The sequence below is a fragment of the Taeniopygia guttata genome, chromosome 7 (assembly GCF_048771995.1).
Source record: "Taeniopygia guttata chromosome 7, bTaeGut7.mat, whole genome shotgun sequence".
Taxonomy (NCBI): Eukaryota; Metazoa; Chordata; class Aves; order Passeriformes; family Estrildidae; genus Taeniopygia; species Taeniopygia guttata.
This window is the reverse complement of record NC_133032.1, coordinates 25,983,939-26,006,306: the sequence shown is the minus strand read 5'-3', so window position 1 is coordinate 26,006,306 and position 22,368 is coordinate 25,983,939. Positions and strand designations below refer to the sequence as shown.

The window sequence follows — 22,368 nt, the reverse complement described above, 5'->3', positions numbered from 1 at the left end:
TTTTTATTTGCAATCACTTCAGAATTGCCATCACAGAGACTACTGCCATTCAATACCTACACAACGTAAAGTCTGGAGGAGTGAGTCAAAGCATAAAGCCTCTACCCAGCTCCTGCCTAGACACAACTCCCACCGCCTTCAATGACAAACTCAGCCAGCACCATTCTTACTCAAGCAAAACTCCCAAGAGAGTACATGTCATTTATCTGGAGGATACAAACCCAAAAATTAGCGACTGCCACGAGTCAGGCTCGCGTTCACTCTGAATAACGAATGTTGCTTTTAGTTAGCACCTTTTAGTTATTTACTCTCTTAGCTGCTGGTGAATTTGCCGCTGTTGCAGCTGATCTAAAGGAATGATCATTTCAAGCGCAGCAGACTTCCTGTGGTTTTCGGTGGAAGCGCGAGGTCAGGGCAGGTTTACCAGTTCTGGAGCTGATCGAGCCCCCCGTGGAGGGGCCCCCCGATGCAGGCGATCTGCTGCCGTCTCTTCCAGTCCAGCAGCTCCTCGGTCAGCATGTTGCTCATCAGCATATCGATCTCATGGATCACACGCCCTATTTTACTGAGCACCTCCTGGAAAATAGGAAAGGTGTCACTCACTGACCACAGGCAACAGCCGCAGAATTCACCAACTATTATGAAGCGCTTACTACATTTTTTAAAATTATTCTGAAAGTAACCATATTTAGTTCCTATTGCTTCAGTGACAGGATTCATCACCCATTGTACATTAATCCTGAATCCCTATGAACTCTTCTTCAGTATTTTTTTTTTTTGGGGGGAGGGTAGGAGGGAAGAGTGTTGCATTCTTTGTGGGCATAATATCTCCAAGATTTTGACATTTGTAAGCTCCGTCGAGTTAACAAAATTCTGATTTTGTTTTGCATCATATAAAATGCATTGTGGTTTTGTTTGCTTGATTTAAACATAACCCTGCCCTCATGGACCCAAAATGCTTCACTCTTAAGGTGTGCAGAACCATATCCTTGACTGAGCTGTTACTTAATTGCCAGTTTCTTAACTTCTAGTCAAAATCACCCAGACCCGCCCAAACATTTTGCAAATTTTTAACTCCTGTGAAATGAGTCTGTTCTTCTAAGATGAAAATCTAGAAAGGCACACATACGCATTTGAGTATTTGGTGTGAGAAAAAGGGGAGAAAGCAGATTAACCACAAATGAGAAAACATTGTCACTAACCTTTCTCTTGTAGTCTAAAGTATTGAGCATTGCCTGCAACGCCAACATTTCCTGTTTAATGAGGGCGCTGTTTTTGTCATTCTGTTCTGCAGGGGACAAAAAAAAAAATCAGTATAAATACATGTGTTGGGTGTGTGTGCCTGTTTATAAGGGGAGAAGAGGGAAAAAAAAAAACCACTACCAGACTCCAGCAAGAACTAGTGAAAAAATAAACTGTGGACATCAGTAGATTATGTAACAGCATATTTAATATGAAAGGACTAAATTTAGTAAAAGTTTAACATAAGGTTTTATGGGTTCTGTCTGTAGATGTGTGTGGGGGGCAGCAAAAGGCAGAAAACATACATATGATACCTAGAGTTCTCTAAATTTCTCATCCCTGTTCATACTCCCGTGTGTTATGTACATCTGGCTCAATGATTGATCTGTACACACAAACAGCTCGTGGTGTCAGCAGTTCGGCTAAAGCTCTTTGGGCTTGATGTGAATTACAGTGTGTGTCTGAGAGGCATTTGAAACATATGAAGTGTTTATCACCAGGGGAATTTCAGCAGCCAGGAGCACTGATCACTGGGCATTTCCCACTTTGTCTAACGTTTGTCCTCCTCTGGGTCAGGCACTAGTTTCAAGAGTCCCCAAGCTCAGCCATGCTCTTTCACATGCAGCTCTTTCCCACCCTCACTTTCCCCGACCTTTTGCATCTTTCATGCTGCATTCAAAAAAGAAATCGGTGCTAACTGTGTGCCTGCTAAGCTCTGGATGGATGCCTTCCTATTGAGTTAGGGTAAATGTTTCAGTGGAGGCAGACAAGTAACCAGCACCACCTCAGCCACAGCAATTGCTCCCACACACCTAAACTGGCTGTGCTGGAGCAGAGCAGTGAAATTTTAAGCCGTGAGAGTAATTTACTGTCAGCATGTTTTATTTTGCAAGTGGGGCAGCTTTCAGGTATCTCTGTAGTCACTCTGACCTGATGATTAGCAACTCATTGAACCATGGCAACTCTTCCGATTGCTGGGTCATTTCCAGCCTTCAACAATTAGGATTTATGTGCTTAAGGACTTGGATGTTTCAAGCTCAGTATCCTTGAATGTTCAAAGGAAGATAATATAATCATATCTGAGAATATAAAGATATCTGAGCAGACACAAGCAGACCCCAGTTTCTTTTCTGAAAGAAATCATGCAAGACCTGTTCCACATGCAGATCTCAGCCATCACAGGCTGGTCAAACATGCATTCAGAGTGCTTACCAGCTGGTTATCACCACTGTGGTCAAAAAAGAACAGAAAACCAAATTAGAAGCGAGAAAAATCAGTCCTGCATGACCCTGGGACATAAGAGTCTCTTCCACATTCTCCCAAAGAAGGGCTATGTAAAAGGTGAGGATATTGAAAAATAGGTTCTTTAAATTAAGACATATGCTACTTTGCATGCCATTAGGCAGCTTATCCATAGGAAATAATCATACTTTCTTAACATGAGCCTCTTTACCCTCTTAACTCCAAAAGAGTCATTATGTTCCAGGACTATAACTTTATATAAACCAAAGATCCATTTTTATGTTTACATATATTATTTAAGTAATGCACAAAACCCCCTGATGCTGGAGTCCAGCTGCAGGATCAGCCATTTCCTAGGAAATCTAGAAATTAGTATAAAAACTCTTACCTAAGCTCTGTATTGTTTTGTACCTGAAGTCAAATTCCTCTTGCAAGTCTTCCAAATATTTCACATCTTGGTCAGTCATCTTTCCCAGGAGAGAAATGAACAAAGGCATAATGTAGCATCTTCCTTCTCACCATTTGAAAATCCCTGAACAGTTCTGAGAACCCTTGTTTTAGTATCTTGTAAACTTTATAAAGTATGATTGAATAATAAATTTATAGCTACAGATATATTTTACTTGTTTAAAAAGTCAAATATTATCCTCTATCCTGCATTTGGCAGTGGTTGATACAGCTTTATCCCTTCTTGTTTACTAGTGCAATGACATAGAGGAAAATAGGAATGATTGTGTTAGCCTGAGCTAAACTGAAAGTGTTATGCCAATAATGCTACTCTCTTCTTGAAACTTTAAAGCAGGGCAAAGGGATAATTTTACATTTACTTAAATGGAAATTTAATTGGGGTGTGCAAAGCTAAAAAAGATGGAGTCAGACACAGGAGTAGAGCTCACAGAATTTATTTACAGAATGTCTTAAGAATTTGGATAAAGAAATGAAACTTTTTTGCTACTTTGGCATTTTGCAGCTTTCTTTTCTTTTCACTAAATATATTTTCTAGTAACCAAACAATGATAATTCAAAACACCGCATCAAAAGAAGGAAAATAAAACTAGGAAATTATCTGTTGTACTTCGAAGGTCTATTTCTGTGCTGTTTATGGGAAGCCTTGATTTTGCCAACTCATAAACAATCCTGTTTGGTTTCCTAAGATGAGCACATTAAGAGTCTGTGAAAATACAGAAACTTGTTTGCTAAATGAGCCCACATACAATTAGCCATTTTGCTTACTCTTTCTTTTGGAGATTAAAGTTTTAAATTATATGTGTAAAGTATGAAATTGCATGCACGAAGAGCTGGCTAATTTCTGCATTCAACTTAATTACCTACTAAAAAAAACCCAACCCTGCTATCTAGAAAATGTTCTCATTTTCACTGGTCCTCAGAGGTGGCTGTGCTTCCCCACACAGGCAGGAGGAGGAGGCTGCTGTTTGTCTGCTCTGCAACTCCTATCTTACAACTTTAGAGACCTAGTATTCCATTCTTCTGAAACTACTTTATCCTTCTAAGAGTTTGATCTCTCTAACCCTTCTTCTCTGTGAAAGGAGAACTGATGAGAGAATGCTGCTAGGATCTCTTTCCAGTATACCAGAAGTGTTGCTCTTGAACAACATATGGACAGGTATTTCAAATATAGTTTCTACACTGAGACTGCTGCAAAGCTGAAAGTGGGGGTGGGATAGCAAGAAAGCCATGGGCACTCCGGATCCTTATCCTGTGATTGAACTGCATGGACAGGTATTCTCTGAGCTTTCAAGGTCTCTGGGACATAGCTACAGGTTTGGCTCAGCCCAGCTCTGGCTTGCAATGGCATGAGAAACTCCTGGAGAGTGGTTAGCATCAGCTGCCAGTGTTCTTGTCCCCTCACGACTCCAAACCATGTAATTATGTCACGTAGCCTTCGGCTCAACAAAGTTCTCAATACATGACTCAGAGATGGTGAAGGTTAAGCTGCTGCTGACCCTGCTAAAGGAGGTGAAATTGCAAAAGTATATTTTCTGAGCCTTGCATATTTTTAGAGACTGTAGGTATGCTCTTACTGCACTCAGTGGTCTGCCTGCAACTTCCCTAGGGAGGACTGTGACAGCTGTAAAAGGAGCTCTCACTCTGAACCCAGACAGCTGCTAACACCCAAGGATCCTGGTGTGTCCTGAGCTGTTTGTCCAGGCAGATGTCCTTGGAATAATGGAAAATGTCTGTTGGCAGAAGTCTTTGTGCTACCCAGCTTAAAGGCAGTTCAGGTGTGTCTGTATGAAAATCATGTGGGCAGAGACAGCACACAGGACAAAAAAGGTACCTGAGCACTGTTCTTGATCGCTGATACTTTGTGTTCTACATTTCTTTGACGTTCTGAAACCACAGAGCTCTGCAGAGACTTTTCCAGTGGCCCCTGGAACACATTGAACAGATAATTGGTGGGTGAGTAATAATAATATAGGTGATAGAAACTGTACTGCAAGTTCCAGCACAGAGAGGGAATTCCTAAGCCAGTGTTCAACCATCTGGAGACTGCTGTAAACACACAGACAAGTTTAGTTCTAGACATTTGAATAACTTTAACTTTGAAATCCAAGAGATTAAATGGTGTGGGTATACTGCAGGCATTAAACATCTAGTAAATTAAATATAGGTTATTAGATTTTTTTTAAAAGATCCATGGCACAAGACTCATATAGGAATACATATTATATCCATAAGTGATTAACAGCAACACATTTGTCTTAAAAATTCTCTCTGAGTTTTAATCATGTACCAATTTCCCCAAAATAAGTTTCGTATGCAATTTGAATTATTTTTTTCTCCAAACAACATAAAAATCATCAATAACTCTATAAAATATAGAATGGAATGTCTTTTGCATTCCATAGTTAATATGAATTAATGCATTGCATAATTTGAAATACACACATCTGTTTTGCAAAGAATAATCTCTTTAAAACCTTTCCTACAGATTAAAGTCTTTGAAGATTAGCTGTGACATGGAAGTCCCTCATAGCAATGTTTCCAGCAGAAGAACCACTAATGAAACTCAAATGTGAGTTTAAAGGGCAACATTTGGCAACCCCTAGTGCACACAAATCACTTCAGTGGGATGAGGGGACAGGATTTGGCCTGAAAAGCATGTGACCAGATTAAATTGGAGCAGATTAATGAAACGTAATTCATTACCTGTACAGGCATGCTGGCTGCAGCCAATATTCTTCTTTCTTCTCTTAAGCAGTTTGAGATGATCACTGCTATATGCATGGGATTACCATGATATTTGCCCTGCAAGCACAAGTAAATACAATTTTAAAAAAATCCAGAATTCAGGATGTCCCTCTGGAAATCAAAAGCAACATGATGTATGAGTGTCTATGAATGTACAGATTGGTGTGGGTGGAAAAGACTCCCCCTTTCTTATGCTAGTTCAGCCTTTCAGGGCAGCATCAGTCACTGCCACTGTCATAAAATATTCTTAACAATGTTCCACAGAGATTATAACGATACAATTGCGAGATGTGTATAATTTGGAGATCAAATTGTTCCCCTGATAACACAGCTGTTTTGAAAGGGTTTTCCTGTCAGCCTATTCTGGGCACAATTTTATCACATCTTCGATTTTCAATAGGATGTTGCTGCTTAGCATGTAGCACTTCTGCCAACAAAAAAGTTTGTAAGCATATCAATATGGTAATGATGCAAGCAGGAAAGCTTCCTCAGCATAAAGCATAAGACTTAAACTAATGTCTATGAACAATATTTCTCTTTAAAAAAAAACAAAACAAAAAACAAACAAAAAAAAAACCAAACATGCCTGAGATGAAGGAATAAGTAACTTTTGTCCCAAGCCAAAGAAACAACAACAAAAAAACCCCTATATTTTTACACCACCATAAATAAAGTGCTGAATTGCTGATGTGTGACTGAGGACGGGGCACAATTTGAACTAATATTGATTTATGCTGTATTTATAAAATTGGAATGATCCAGGACTCTCAAGCAGCTTCCTTTATGGTGATATATTCAGTGTTTCTCAGTATCTTTCATGCCTTTCATTCAGTATCATTCATTCAGATACCCTTCATTCTATGCTCATAGTGCTTGTCCATTCATCAGAGTTAATCAGTTTAATTTCTTTTCCTGTACAGTTTCCAGTTCTGGACTTACTCTATTTTTTCCTCTTTATCATTAGTCTTTATTTGCATCGTATCTCCCTGCCACTCAGAACCTCTTTTATTCTAGCTGTCTCTGAACGTGGCACAATAACTTTATACATACTTTAATTGATGACATATCTTCCTTTGATATCTCATACCAATTGTTATGTTAGACACAAGGGTGTGAATGCATCTGAAAGAAAGGTGAACACTTTGCTTCTGTATGCAACAAGTACCATGGCATTAAACATACCTTTCTAATGCTTTTCACTAAACATTTCCTGTGAGCTTATGCATTAAATGCGTAATCTGAAATATGGTTTGACTTCAATTGCGAAGTAAAGAAATACTATATTAAAAATGGTAGTTTTGATCATGGCAACTTGGTTTGAGTTGCTTGGTATTAAATACCATGCAAATAACAGATAGTAAATACTGTGTAAGTACTGTGGTTCCAGGTATGGACTAAGGTGAAAGATAAACTTAAATAACCTTAAAACTAAATAACCAAGGTACCAAATGTTCTCTTCCAAGGAAGCTTTGACTGCCCTGTCATTGTTAGCAATGAAATGACTCTTTGTTTCTATGGTTTCTGAAATCTTTTCAAAACAGGGATAAGTACATGCTCCACAGTGCAACTGGTGCACACCCAGAGTAGCCCCAGTGCTGTGCCTGCTTTGATCTCCTTAAAAGCAGTTCAGGATGGTGCTTTACTCCAGCAACCATCTGTATCAATTACCCTGAGGAACAGGAGTTATGAACATGACTGGTTTTAGGAGCTTCTCTGTAAACAAGAAGTGGTGAGTAATACTACCCAGGACACACTATGCCTCAGATGAAACACCAAGCAGTCCCTCCCTGCCTGCTCCTTCCTGGATACACTGCTGATTTCCGTGTCAAATAATAGTGCCAGAGATCTGTCACTACACATTTCTCCCTGGCAGCTCCATGGCTGTAAAGACAGTAACTATGATATCGCTGCATGCTTCCCACAATACCACTGCACTTCAGGTCCAGCAGTATATTCACAGTCCCCTTTACTGGGCATATTCCCAATCTCTTTCTCTGTAGTGTCAGGATGCAGCTTTGGGAAGGGAATAGAGCAATGTGGGAAATGGCTGTGATCCTCCTGCAAAGGGTTGAGTGGGGTGTCATGTGGAACTGAGGTCCAGCAGCAACAGCCAGGGCAAATTAACTGCTGCAAAGAGTGGTTGTGCTCCTGGCTGTGCTCCAGCCCAGTGCCTGACTCCTTAGGGAGCCAATCCAGGTCGCTAACTGGCATGGAAATGACTCATGCTTCTTTTACTGACTGGGTTTTCTGCTCCTTGGTGGACTGAAACTGCTCAGCAAAGGATCAGTTTATTGTTAAGGACGAGCACTTGTGAAGTTGGGAGAGGGAGGAACAGCCCTGCCTTATTTCAGCTGTTATGGCTAAGCCTGTCTCATCCATCTGCACCTTGATTAGAGAGGGAAAAGTCCTGTTATGATAAGGTTTGGGATGAAAGCTGTGGGGAGAAATCTGCCACTGCTGTAAGTCCACTGATGGGCATATGAATTTGTCTGTTAATTTCTGCTTGTGCTATTACTCCTTTTTGGTAGTAAAACAGGGTTTCACCTTCCCCCTTGGTGACCACTAAGTGGCCATGCCATATGTTGGTACTTGAAGATGCTTACCTTAGTCCTGGCTTACCACTGCCCAACAGAATTCCAGCACGGCACGGGTTTAAAGAGGTCCAAAAAAAGCTATTTGACCAAACCAAGAAGTAAATATCCTCTCTTGGAGCTGGAAAAATGCATTTACGTAGAAGAGGCTCTTAAAATTCTGACAGTGGGATGTGTTAAAATTCCCCACAAAGGATGCCAGTTATTAGGGACTTCCCTAGCGTTTCTAGACACGATTCATATGCAAAACTTTCAAAAACTCTTTCTTTCTCTCCTTTTCTTTGTTTCATTAAGAGAAAAATATCTGAATCGAGAGATGCAGCGGAAATTCACTTTCCCCCCTCTCTTTCTTTCTTCTCTAATTCATACATTTGTAGAAACAAGCTGGGTCCATCGTGATTCCCATACTTATGCCAGGCTGGTGCTTCTTCAAGTTGATTCAGTTTGAGCAGATAACAAGAAGGTCAACAGAGAGCTGCTACCTGTTCTCCAGGAGCACCCCCTTTTGCAGTAAGGGAGCAGATGGATTGCAACTCATCAGTAATAAATTGATATACGAATTATAACACTAACTATATCAATAATTGCAACTTATTGAATAATGCTAGCTACTAAAAGTCACAATAACCATGTTTTTGACTCTGGAAAAATAATAACACTAAAAAAAATCTGAAATTCTGTCTGTGTTTTATACCTCTCAGCTGTAATTACACTTTGGAATGCACTGCTTGATATTCCCTTATTATTCACCTACTGCCAGCTCTTGTTGCTCTGCACTTCTATTTTGTCTTTGGCTGAGGGCAGAAATTGACCAACATGACCTTGATTTCTGAAAGACTAATTGAAAATTATCTCCTATCAGCAAAAGAGTAGTGTAAATCTCTTGGAAGTTGGAAAATAAGGGAATTTTAACAAGAAATGGCTTGAGATGGGGGAATCCTAACTTAGAGTGACATGAACACTAGCAGCCAGAAGAGGAAGAAGAGTGTGGATTCTTTAGATACAAAAAATTGTATTAATAAGTTTAAACATGTAAGGAGAAAATTTATATTTGTCTTTTGACAAATACCAACACAGAGAAATTGAGGATTTGCTTTTCTTTCAAATCAAAATATCTGCTAATATTACTGTAATTTTGCTGTTCCTAGAAGTTTTCTTTCTCCTCTCTCCTGTTCCAATGAGGTCTTTCCATGCCATGAATTACAATAAACAACAAAATATCTTATTTGGACTGAATTCTTCTCTAGAACTACCAGCATGATGCTAAATTTAAGGAAGCAGGGGGAACTTGAACTTTCATTCTGAACAGGTGACAATTTTCTGAGAATGCTGATGACATTTCCTTGGAGAAAACCTTCCTAGTGCCACCTGGCATGCACTCTTTGCACTCCAGGGACATCTGTTGTGACAGTACCTTACTAGATCATGGAGAAAAACAAAGAGGCATTTCTCCAAAAACAGTTTGTACATTATAGCATGCAGAGTTTACGCTCTGTAGCCAAATTTTTAAACAGCTTGAACTCTTTGGAGTATGTTAAAGGTACATGAAACAGTGGCTTACTCTTATTTTCTTCCCATTTTTAAAATTTCAAAATTGTAGCTGATTTTCCTGTGGGTGGCTCTATCACAAAGTGGATCACTCCCAGCCACACTAACACTGACTGCTTTCCATGTGCCAAAGGGCTCTGTACACACCTATCAGCGAATACTGGATGTGCACTGTGTGAGCAACCGGCTCTGTTTTCAGTGGGTAAAGCAGGGGATTAGCTGTTAGTTGGTCTTGACTTGTAAAGTAGAAGGATGTGCTATGAAACCTTTAGAAAGTCAGTCAGGGGTTTGCCTGATTATCTCTGTGTCTTCAAGGTGACCTAAAAAAGGATTTGAGTAGGTTTTGGTGCTTTCCAATTCTGAAAATTGCTACAGAATATGGTCAGGTTTTATCTTCTTTTCTCCTTTTTCTTTTATTTTTCTTTTTTTTTTTTTTTTTTTCTTTTTTTTTTTTTTTTAACTCTCAAAGCCATCAGCTGTATTTCTTGTCATTTCTGCTAGAAAAAGTCTTTCTCGAGCCTTTTAATTATATACAATAGAAGCTTTACTTGGAGGTGTGGAAGGGTTATTTAGTATGACCATCGAATCGAAGTGCTTGTTCATACTGAATGAATATTTAAAGAAGCTGATGGAAGGGAGGAGAGATAGGAAACAGCAAGACAAAGTCAAGCAAAAATACATTCCCTTCCCTGTTGCTCACTTGTGATATGATTATTTTACAAAGTCTGGTACTCAGCATCTTTCTGGATAAGCAAATATCTCATCTTTCATAAAATGAAAAACAGGGAGAAAAACCCCTTTTGTCTATAATTTTATTTTTTGAAAGGAAGAAAGATTTGGTTTAGCTGTGTATCTCGAATGTGTGGGTGGGAAGGCATAGCTGTACATACATATTTCCCGTTTTCACCTTCAAATATGACAAATAGCACTTCACCTTGATTTGTTTTCAACCTTTGTTTATGCATCCAGGCAGAAAGTCTAATGAAAACAACAGCAGAATACAAAGAAAAAGTTGGTTGTTGTGTTAGCCTGATAAAGGTTAAGTGCTTGGGAGTTTTTTGAAAGCTTGTACTTAAACAGGCAGTATTTTTACTAAAAAATCTTCTACTAGACAGATGTCTATGTTTTATCTAGGTCTTTAAGAGGAAGTACCTGTGACACTATCTATTTAGACTGCTCTTGTACTTTTATCTTTAGATTTCTCCTTCCCCCTCTCAAAATATGTGAGAGAACTTAAAGGCAACCTCATTGTTTTAGAAAACTCCTATGATGTGTGGGAAGTCCTAATACACAGCTTTGTAGTCTTGTAGTTTTCTTATAGTGTATGATGCATAACTTCCAGAGGATCATAATTTTTTGGGGGGCACGTGCAACTAAATTGCAATAGGCAAAGCTGTAAAACCACAGCAAATGAGCTGTGATGGTAGAGGTTTTTTCTCCACCCTGCAAATTCCACTGCCGAGTCCCTCCCAGCAGCCCCTAAAACCAGTCAAGGAATAATCTAAAGAAACAGCAGATTTCTGTGCAGGTAGGATGAGATAAAGCTACAGAAAAACAATTTCTGTAGAAATCATCATCAGACTGTAGATATGTATAGACAGAGAGGGGTGAATAATGTAGTGATTCTTCTTATTTGATATTTGAGAATAAATAACTTCTTGTTTAAAGGAGATTTGTTTGAAAGTAAATAAAAATACCATGTTCCCTATGAAAAAGGGTAAAACATCAGAGGACAGAGAGGACTGATCTCCACACCCTCCTCCTCCGCTGGGCACAAAGACCTGAGTATTATTAACTAATCTCTCGGGCAGATGTTCAACTGCAACTGGGCTCAGAATGAACAAAGCCCACAAGAGGTTATTTAATTTGCCTGTATTTTTACTTCTGTCTGCAAGTTAACTCTTTTTCATTCTACAAAAACAAACTGAAGCACTTATAAACATTTTTTTTTGGCGTTCTTTAACTAGAAATCCCAAAGTATTTTACTTGTTACAAGTAACCTTTTTCAGTTTTGTACCAACAATTTTTAAAAACCTTTATTAGCTGCAGTCACCAGGCTGCAGTTGCTAGGAGCAGACTCCTAGCTGCTTTAGCAAACAGACTTCTGTGTGGGGTTTCCCATTTGCACGCCAGAATTTTCTGTAAACAGCTTTAATGGTTGTACTGAAAAACTCACTGGGAGCAGTCTAATACAATCTGATTTGTGTTAGGCAGCAGGACACGCTGGTTCAAAACACGTCCTACTTTACCATGTTGAGTTGTTGATCTGGCAGGCTGCACGAGTGCTAAGTATGTGTAAATAACCTTTTGAAATGGATCTTCCGTGGTTTATTAGGAACTTTCTCTATTTTGTTCCATTCTCACCCTTTTGTAAGCTTTAACAGGAAACTGCAACTCAAACATCAATGGCTGTTTCCACTCTTTGCAACTGTTTCTCAGCACAGGGCTTATTAGAATTGTTTGTCGAGCACCAACTGGAATGTCCTGTTTCAGATCTAATGCTATTTTGTCCACTTTCTTTGATGTACTGAAATGAATAATCTTAGGATTCCTCGTATATGTTCCTTCCTGGTACAGAGGCTTTGGTAAACAGTCACTTGAATTAAGGAATCTTTATATGTTCACTTAGTTCTATTTGGAGAGCACAGGGATGTTCATTGCCCATCGCAGGTGGAAACAAACTGGGCAGTATAAACAGGAACAGGACACAGAATCAGGAATGCACTGCTGTATTACTGTTTGAAGCAGCATCATGTAAAGATGTATTTGTGGAAAAAAGTGTCTTAATATATGTTGTTTTAGATGACAGAAGATACTTTCAGATACTTTCCAGACCTTTCCATAAAAACAGCCAGAGCTGTGTAGGATAAAGTAATGTAAGTAAAGAACTATTTCCCACCTACTTACTATAACTTCCAAAAGCTTGTTTTTATATAACTGGTTGGTGTGAATCAGCAGACCTGGCGCTTCTGCCTGACCTCTCCCTTTTTAAACAGACCCTAAGGTGTTCATGGTGTGTGTGCCCACAGACCTGCTCATTCAGGCATAATCCCATTACCCTCCCTCCCCTCATCTTAGGCTCTAGCACGGCTGGGGAATCAGTAAAGTTCACCAATACTGGAGAATCCGCTGTGACAATTAAATGAATTTCATGAATATACATAATTTACAGCAAATTGTTCCCCAGAGCACACAGTATGCTCATTAACTCAGGCTTCAATGGTAAATGAGCAGAGCAGCCCTTCTTAGTCCTGAAATCTGTTATTTCACTTTTATAAAGGAAAATTTATGTAATCAGATTTCACCCTGAATACCGTAAAGAGAAGTGACACAGATGCATGTTGCCATTAATGAGAAGGGATTGCTTTCAGAAGTTATCTTGAGACCAGAGCATAAATAAGGGCTTCAGTTATGAGTAGGATGATTCTGGGAATTTCTGCTTTTGTCCTGATGGGGTTGTCCTGCACCTGTCACAGAGCACAGCGCAGACAGAGGCTCCTCCTGAGAACTCATCTGAACCCACGCTTGGGCCAGGCTGGATTCCATGGAGCTACTTCTTGTCTAGCAAGAGAGTGCTCCATGTTTCCAGCTCAGAGTGTATGTGGGGAAGGACATCCCAGAGCAGTGTCCCACCAGCATCATTCCTCAATGGAGCTGTGGGACATGTGGGCACAGTGCACATCTCTGATTCCCAGGCTCCTCTGAGCCTCCCCTGCCCTGGCTCCACGGCTGCACTGCAGCCTGGCTGCTCTCTCCCAGCCCAGAATTTTGGCATGTGAGTCAGGAATGTGGACAGTGCCTGTCTTCCATGAGAGTCTCTGAGCACCAAATGCACTGGTGTATGGCACGGGGGCTTACATCAGGGACAGGTGTACCTGTCACACAGAAACCTTCCTTCTCAAAACTGGGATGTAATTGTCCACAGGCCAAGCTCATGCAGACTCCTCCATCTGCAATTTGGTTCCTAGAAGTGCTAGGCAGCTCTTCAAAGCTTAACATCTGCCCTTTACATTTTGTTGTCATAACAACAGCACAAACCCTCTCCTTGTGACTAATCTGCTTTGCTTTTCTCCATCTAGATTTTAAAGAGAAAGAACTATAAGCATAGTTTCCCTGCTCTTTCACCCACTGTCTCTGAACATTTTCTCCCTCTTCTCTTTCCAAGACTACTTCTGGGGGGGGAGCAGGAGTTCTCTAGGAAGATGGACAGAGAATTTAACCTTAGAAAGTGACTGTGCTGTTCTGTCTCCCACTGAAGAGCACAGCAACAAAAGGCTGCTCTGCTATAAAAATGTATCCAATTTAATGACTAGAGAAGTAATAATAATGTAGGAAGCAAATATGAAGGATTTTAACCTAAAATGCTGACCCTGATTTTAATACAGTATGTGCATTTATACCAGATTAATGTCAAGAAGAAGAGATGTTTCAATGAAAGCAAGAAATAGAGAAGTGAATTACAGAGAGCTAGCAGTGACCACAGCTGCTTAGCTAAGTTTCTTAACACTATTTTCAAGTGCTTATAACTTTTTCAAATTACATATTTCCTGAAACACTGTTCAGTGTTTCTTTTTGCCTACAGATCATTTTGGAAATGTAAGCAGTCTAAGCAGGAATGTCACACTCCATTGTTATTTCTCTAATGGTGACAGAATAGGGATGGTCCCTGTGTTCTACAAGCAGGGGTGCCAGGCAGATCCACCTTCCTGCTTGGACTTCTGCTCTCTGCCCTTCACAACCCCCAAGGTTGCCCAAAACTTTGTATTGCAACTGAGGCAGGCAAATTCTCTCTTCTTTCACTATTTTCATTCTTATTTTCACAGAATAACTAATATTTATGTGAAGATGTTTCAGTGAACAGTCAGAATTTGCTCAATTTTATAACAGAAATCTCAGGGAAATCTTTTAGGTGAGGCGTGTCTGGCTGAGGTGCTGGAGCCTTCTAGAGATAACACTCTCCAAACTCAGTAACAGCACCAGAAGTCTTGATCCTAAGGAGTCCTTTTATGTCTAGAAAACAGCTGCACAGGCCACTTAAGAAGTGTGCATTGCTTCCTCTTCTGAGGCTGCCTTTAACTAACCATCCAATTGTATTTCTGATTAAATGTTAGTCTCTCATTTTGTGTTTTGTCAAGAACTGCAGGTTGCTTTTGAATAGCTTTTGTGTGTTCTCTAATTGAATTTTTCTTTATTATTGCTATTGTCATAGCATTGAGGAACCTTTACCACAGCTCAACGCACTACGCTGTGTACATAGTGATAAGTGCTGGTTTCCAGCATTATCTATTTTGTCAAGTATTACTCAATAGGGTAACACAACTTGGCTCAAAATAATGAACAAACACTGTACTCAGATCTTGTATTGTGGTTGGACAGCTTTGTGTGTGTGCACGATGCACAAGGGTCTGTGCATCTGTGTGTGGTTCAGAAGGGAAGGAAGAGGAGGGAACTGTGAAATTTCAAAGAAGCGCTTGCACTAGAGAGTGAAGCAGAGATAAAGGTGGGCTCATGGTATGAAACCTTCAGAGAAAGTCAAATCAACACTGTTCACATTGTCACCATATAGGAAAAGAAGTTTACAAAAGCAGCTTCCTCCCCTGTTTAGGAACCCAGTCTTTCTTTCATTAGTCACTGAAAAACCTCATTAGTTTTACAGAGCAGCATTCCAGCCTCCTGTTCCCTAGGTGATGGGCTGGGACAAGAAGGACCATGGCATCCTGCTCTCTACATCAGTCACATTTTTCTGGTGCTGTCTCAGGAACCTGTCACAAACTAGCTCAGATTGCTAGAGTTAGGTTTCTGCAAGGACTTCCAGCTGTGGGTGGGAAGCCAAATGCCCGTTTTCAATCTTCTCATGTATTTAGCAATAAAATGCAACCAGCGATGCATTAACAAAAGATTAGACCCATAATTAGATAATTTGTATACTCAAAGTTAAGAACATTACAGAACATACTGTCCATGCTATGTGTCATATTCAGTCCATTAATAACACTTGACAGTTGATAACAAGGATAGGCTGTCAGCTGATTTCAGCTACTATAGCATTTCTTTACTGATATACTAACCTAATCAGTGAAAGAAATAACTTTAACAGGTGCAGCAGGAGACTACCTGTGCAGCTCTACAGAACACACAGCCCATACTTTGGCTGAAAATGCATTTATCCTCTATGGACTATACCTTATAAGTTGTAACATAGTGTTTGACACAAAAGTCAAAAATTCTGGTGTCAGAGATTTCTGAAGACAGTATAAATTATTTTTCTTATCCAATAATAGGTTGTTACCAAGCATTGCAAGAACCTGGTCCTACTCCAGCCTATTCTAATTATTTTGGAGACTGGAATATAGACTGTGGGTGATAGTGTTCAAGATCAGGAAAAGCTCCAAGAGTGAAAGTGCCATCCAGTTTTTGCTGGTTTACATGTTTATTTTGAAAGTGAATGGATAGCCTTTTTTGTACAAATTCAGGTTATGTGCTGTCTTGATGCAATGAAGAAAGGTCAGCATTACTAGTGATGGGGAGAGCTGTTGGGTTTTTTTTTCCCTTACCTAGAAACATTCTACTGAAATGCTCAATATTCTGATCCTGTTTTATAAGCAGTATAATTCCAGTATCACACATGTCCTCTCAAGGAGCTCAAAACAGGGTTCAGCTGTAATGGGGATGCCTAAGCCTTTTGGCTTGTTCTGGAATTGTGACTGAGCACCTGAGAAAGCATTTAATCATGAATCACTTAAAGCTCCCCTCCTCCTGCCTTTCTGGAATAAACGTCCTTTGCTTTGTGCTCTTCCTGAAGCACATCATGATATAATTTCCAAATGTGACAGGACTTGAAAGAAAGGGTTCTCATTCAGGCCATTTTAATACTGATTATTACATGAACTGAAATGAGTTCACCCAAAGCCTGATTGCTTGGCTTGGTGTGCCCAGTTTGACAGAGCACACAGAGCTGATGCTTCAAGTTCTGGTAGATGCTTAGAATAAAATACATGGGGCAAAGAGTAGAAGGAACAACAATGAGAGGCTTTAATTTTGTAGAGCTTGTATGTAAATATGTTCTAGTCCTTCTGCCTGTGCACATTGTGATGGTAAAATCATAAATGTATTGTATTTTAAGGCAGGAATACACCAATGTAACTGCTTGGCCTGAAATGCTCTTTTCCACACATCTGCCCCTGTGGAAGAATCCTTCACTAAGGTGATACAACTTTGTGGTAAAATGTGCCAAGATCATTATGGAAACAACAAGATTTCTGCAGTTGAGTAAATTTGGTGTTTGAAGAGTACTGAAATTATGAAAAGTGCTGCTCCAAAAACCAGAAAAGAAAGTGACTTTATTTTTAAATTACAGGAGGCACTCGCATAACATAGGGTGAAAAAGTGGCAGTGATGGAAATAGTGTCATATTTTTAAGAGGCCACCATTAGGGATAAAGAGTAGAAAGACATAGCTATAAAGAGAACAAAGTAATTGATGAAGTCATGCTAGGATTTTCCTATGTGTATGTACATATGTCTCAAATAAAGAAAATGTTTGGCAAGCAATGTAATTATCATTTAAGTACTTATGGAAAACACCATCAAAGAAGATAAAAACCCCCAAACTTTCATTAAACTCCATGGCATATCTACTTTATGCAGAAGACAGATAGATGTCAGGAAGTAGGTGACTAATGAAGTGGAACTCTGAGAATCCTTGCCTTAGATAAACAATTATTAGAGAAACATTCAGCCAATCAAAATAAATATCATTTTGCAGAAGCCTAACGGTAAATCCTGTAAGTAATTCATGACAAATAATCTCAGAAAAGCATGAAACAGCTAGCACGCTAATGATTTACAGAAGTTCCTTTTTCATGGTCCTGCCTTAAGCCCCAAGCATGTATTTTATTCCATAGTTAAATATCTGTAGGTGTCTGAAAGGTGGTAATTACATTTGTAATAAACATGAGCATCTATAAGCACTGTACAGTGTTGTTTGTAAGAGCTCAGTGAAATACAGATATGCACAGAGCTAAGAAGTAACAGCATTTGTATCCAAGCTGTATGCATTGAAACAGGAATTACTGTTCCACAGGAAGACAGGGGAATTGTTATTTTGAATTATCTTGTTGAAGGCTCAGTTTTCCCGCAGCTGCTCGGAGTCTGCAGCAATCAGGGCAGCTCTGAGCTGGGCATTGGAACAAACTGCACTCGACAGAGCTCGAGCACTGCCTCCAGAGACCAGTGAGAGTGTGCAGTGCAATTTGTCATTTGAAGTAATGACCCACCTGCAGCAGCTTCCTGACTCTTTTCAGGTTGTGGATCAAGAGCAGATTCTTCTCCTGCGAAACCCGGTCCAGCTGTTCGTCCACCTGTATTATCAAATTCTGTAAGAGGATCATTGCCATTGCTTCATTGTTGGCTGCAGCCTCCCTAAAGAGTCAATGAACAACAATACATGTTTAAAATGCTGTGTGATATGTCAATCTAGCAGTACAGAAAATTATAATCTATTCAGAAATCTAGACTTTATATGGTGACTTGCGTATAGTTAGAGTTTGTGAATAATGATTTTTATGATTTTGTGTTTTTTTTTTTTTTTTTAATATTCTTTACATATACATAAAAAGAGGGCGAGGTATTAGCACAGACAGTAGAGTCAGCCAGAGGAGACAACCAGGGTTTTCTAGTCTCTGGTCCAGTGAATATTTCAATACTTCTAGCTCACTTGTCAGAGGAAATGGGGCTTATGCAAACTGTCCCTCTCACTCAGTCACACAGATATAATTTCTGAATTTGCTGCCCAGTTTCATACAAAGTTGGCAACAGCCTTGAAGTCCAAAAGATAGAACATCCTTACAAATTTCATGGCAATCTGGCAGGTTGGTAGAAGAAAGGAATCCAAATTAGCATCTCCACTGAGGGAAACAGCAGCAATAACTTGCTGCAGGAGGCAACAGCCAGATGGTCAGGCAGAAGATACATCTCTTCCCACCAGGCAGCAGCTGAGCCTTCCCCCAGCCAAACTATTTGGGGATACAGGAGGACTCTGAGCCTACTGGTCAAGGGTATGTAGGGGACACAGGACACAGACAAAGCCAGGCTTTATTGGTTCTGCTGTTCATGGTACAGCTGGTATGTGCAGGGCAATGGCATTAGTGAGCAAAACTGAGGAGGAAAAGGTTTGGACAGCATGGCATCCTTGTCCTTGGGATAGCCTCTCCCCTTGCCTCACAGATAGCAGGTGCCTGTTTGAGATACCCCTGCTAACTCCATGTCTGGCAAAAAGGAGATTTTAATGTTACCCGTGTTGCCAGAGTCCCATAAAGACGGAGCCATAAACTGTAAAGAAAGATTCTATTCCTTAGCAGATTTTTCCCCCCACTGCACAATACTCCTCCAATAGTCGGGTGGATTAAGCTTGGAAAATTGAGATGTCTCTTTCTGGTATGACTAATATTTTTTTTTTTTTCATTTAGTTTGGAATTTTCTTAAGATAACTCTCAAGTGAATTGAATCTAAATTTGTGCAGAAATTGACCTGCTAGAGAACAGTTCCTGTAAACAGCTGGCTAGTTCCCCAGAATTATCCAGCTTTAAATGCAATTTTGGACAAGAGAATAATTTTATGCAGCAAGAGGTAAATGTATAACATTTCCATTGAAAATTAACTTGCATTATTTTTTTTAATCCAGTTTTATTGGATTTTGTTCAGGAGTAAGTTCAAATGTGAAACTTCACCTCCCAGTATTCCCCAAGTTTAAATGGCTAGATCCATAACTAGTGAAATAGTATTACTGGAGGGTAGATACCTGCACAGTTTGTAAATGAGCACTCTAAAAGCTGGCAGCAAATAAACAAAAGAATTGTTGGTGATAGGAGACAGAATGAATGAAATCCTACCAGTCCTGGCTTTCTATCCATTGTGCTAGAAGGTGCCGGATTTCCATGGGGAAGTTATCATCGTAGAACTGGTCTACCTGCTCCAAAAACTTTATTTCCAGTTGTTGAACTTGACTCCATTGGGACATACTACAAAAGAAAGGAATTAAACATGTTTGCAACTGAAAAATGAATACTAATTACTAATCCAAACTGCAGAAATCAGTTATTTTCATTGTAGTTCTTAAATACTTTGATATTTTATTCTGTCTTTCAAAACAGGTGGTACTTGAGTAAATTTAGTCAGTTAAAGGGAAGAGGGAGAAAAGTGAGCAAGGCCATTAAAGAAGTTTTGGCTCTTACACTTCAATGAGCTCCTCTGTCAATTCCCTTCCTTTATGTAAATTTTTTGAGATACTTTATGATGCTTTTGAAGTGGCAAAATTTACACACCATCTCTCGTCAAGAGAAGAAACTTAGCATAGTACTTTTCAAACCCAGGTAGAACTTTTCTTATTGAAGGGTAGTGGAAAGCAATGATTTTGCTCTCCTCTTACCACTCAAATTTTTCTTAAAGTCATCATGGTTGTGTGTTACTGTGCTGTTCCTAAAACCCCACATTTTCTGTTAGGAGAGTACTGCTTTATAACCTAAATCTAGTACATCTCTACTTTAAATTGCCATAAAATTCTATTTGATGTGCCCTGGGATCTCAGTCCTAGGACTGAGATCAGTGAGCTCTGCCAACACCCTGATCCCATACCAGAGGTTTTCTTCCATTTCATCTTAATACAAGACAAAATACATTCAGGGCTAAAGACTGAAGTGGGCCAACACACTATGGATCTGATGGAACATTTTTGATAGAACTTTTCCTGAAGAAAAGGACAAGATTTCATCAAAATGGACATTTTTGTTGAAAGCTGACCTTTTCATATGCAGCTTTTCTATTTCCAGTTCTGAATTGTAGTTTCAGAATGTCAACAGTTTCAAATAAAGATATCATATTTTAATGCTGTAGTCTTTCATTTTGCATTTTTAAAGTCAAAAGGAAAAAAAAAAAGTACTATCTGAATGTTTAATGGAGTCCTGAGCACTTACTCATACAAAAGTAAAAGTGACAGGTTTAGGTTCTCAACAAAGGCTGATAGGATAATTCTGTGTGTGATATAAAGAACGCTGTATATAACATCAGTGGAAATATGCCCAGTGACATTTCCCTCATCTTTATTACTTCCATTCTGAGAGGAAAAAAATATTGCTTGAATATTTACTTTGTTTTTTTAAATTGCTGAGCAGGAGTTAGGCACAGGGGTGTTTCACTGTCTGCGTTGCTATATTGACAGTTACAAAGAATCCCAAACTTTATTTCTGGTGATTCATACAAGGAATCTAATCATAATGAATTAATAATTTATAGATTAAAATCTGACAATTGTTAAGATTTGGAAGGGACCTCCAGGATTACTGGATCTGACTGTAACTTTTTTTCTGAACTCACACTAAGGGAAAAAACCCCACCACAAACAGATTTTAAAGTCTGTTCACTTTCAGTGGGAGTTTTTATTGTAAATGCTAGTGAATTCTGGTGATTATGATAGCTTAATAAGATTAGTGAGGAAATTTAATATTTTTATCTAAAGTTAAAAAAAAAAAAAAAAGGCAAGATTTTGTCCAGCTGCAGCCCCCTTAGGCCTGCATGTAAGTTGCAGGGATGCTCACATGCATAAACTGTTGCAAAGCACACGGGTGGCGTTTGTCCCTGGGATTTTTGTGACATGCTCATACAACCCATGTTCCCTTTGCGCAAAAGGTTTTGCAGGGACAGCTGGGAAGGTCGGGCAGTTGTGGCTCATCGTGAATGCCCCCTGAAGGGAACTGAAAGAAAGTTTTCAGGAAAGATGGGCCAACACTGTCTACAAGAGAGGACGAGGGGAATAGACTCAAATTGAAAGGGAGTAGGCTGAGATTAGACATTAAAAAAATTCTTTACTGTGAGGGTGGGAACAGGTTGCTCAGAGATGTGGACTCCCCATCCCAGGAGGTGCTGGAGGGCAGGTTGGATGGAGCTCTGAGCATCCTGGTCTCTAGTGCCAGCTGTCCCTGCCCGCGGCAGGGCGTTAGAACACGATCTTTAAGATCCCTTCCACCCCAAACCACGCTGCCGCTGTATGTAAGGCGGCCGGCAAGGAGCGGGTGCTGCGGGGATGGCGCCGTGTTCAGCCGCACCCCGGACAGCGCAGACCAGCCCCGCTTTTCGGCCGCCCGGGCGCTCTCCCGGCCGCCGGGTTTGCCCTGGAACCTGCTCCCATCAGCCCCGCCCGTGCCGGGGGTCGGGGCGCGTCCCATCCCATCCCATCGCATCCCATCCCATCCCGTCCCGTCCCGTCCCGTCCCGTCCCGTCCCACCCCATCCCGTCCCGCCGCACTCGCCTGTGCCGGTCCGGCCGAGCCCCGCCGCTGTCCCGCCCCGCGGGCTTTAAGCGGCCGCGCCCGCCCCCGGCGCCTTCCTGTGCGTCAGCCCCGCGGGCCGCGCGGCCCTGCGGCTCTCTATCGCAGGAGCCCCGGTCGCGACAGGTATCTGGGCTGAGCTCAGAGCCTGCAGGAAGTTGCTTGTCTTCAGGAAGCTGGAAAATACCGAATTCTTTCCCGTTCGTGCTGTCA

General features: G+C 40.3%; 1 protein-coding gene across 1 annotated transcript in view; it reads right to left on the bottom strand.

Moving 5' to 3' along the window:
* The window catches only part of STAT4 (signal transducer and activator of transcription 4), a 40,724-nt gene extending 20,726 nt beyond the window's left edge, over nt 1-19,998 (bottom strand). The window contains exons 1-7 of the mRNA XM_030277826.4: nt 19,726-19,998; nt 18,112-18,256; nt 5,656-5,754; nt 4,784-4,876; nt 2,873-2,951; nt 1,203-1,288; nt 425-576 (exon numbers count right to left, since the gene is read on the bottom strand). Of these exons, the coding sequence (XP_030133686.1) occupies nt 425-576; nt 1,203-1,288; nt 2,873-2,951; nt 4,784-4,876; nt 5,656-5,754; nt 18,112-18,256; nt 19,726-19,853 (782 nt within the window). The 5' untranslated portion in view covers nt 19,854-19,998. The remainder of the gene's footprint in view (nt 1-424; nt 577-1,202; nt 1,289-2,872; nt 2,952-4,783; nt 4,877-5,655; nt 5,755-18,111; nt 18,257-19,725) is intronic.
* Nucleotides 19,999-22,368: the final 2,370 nt, after the last annotated feature.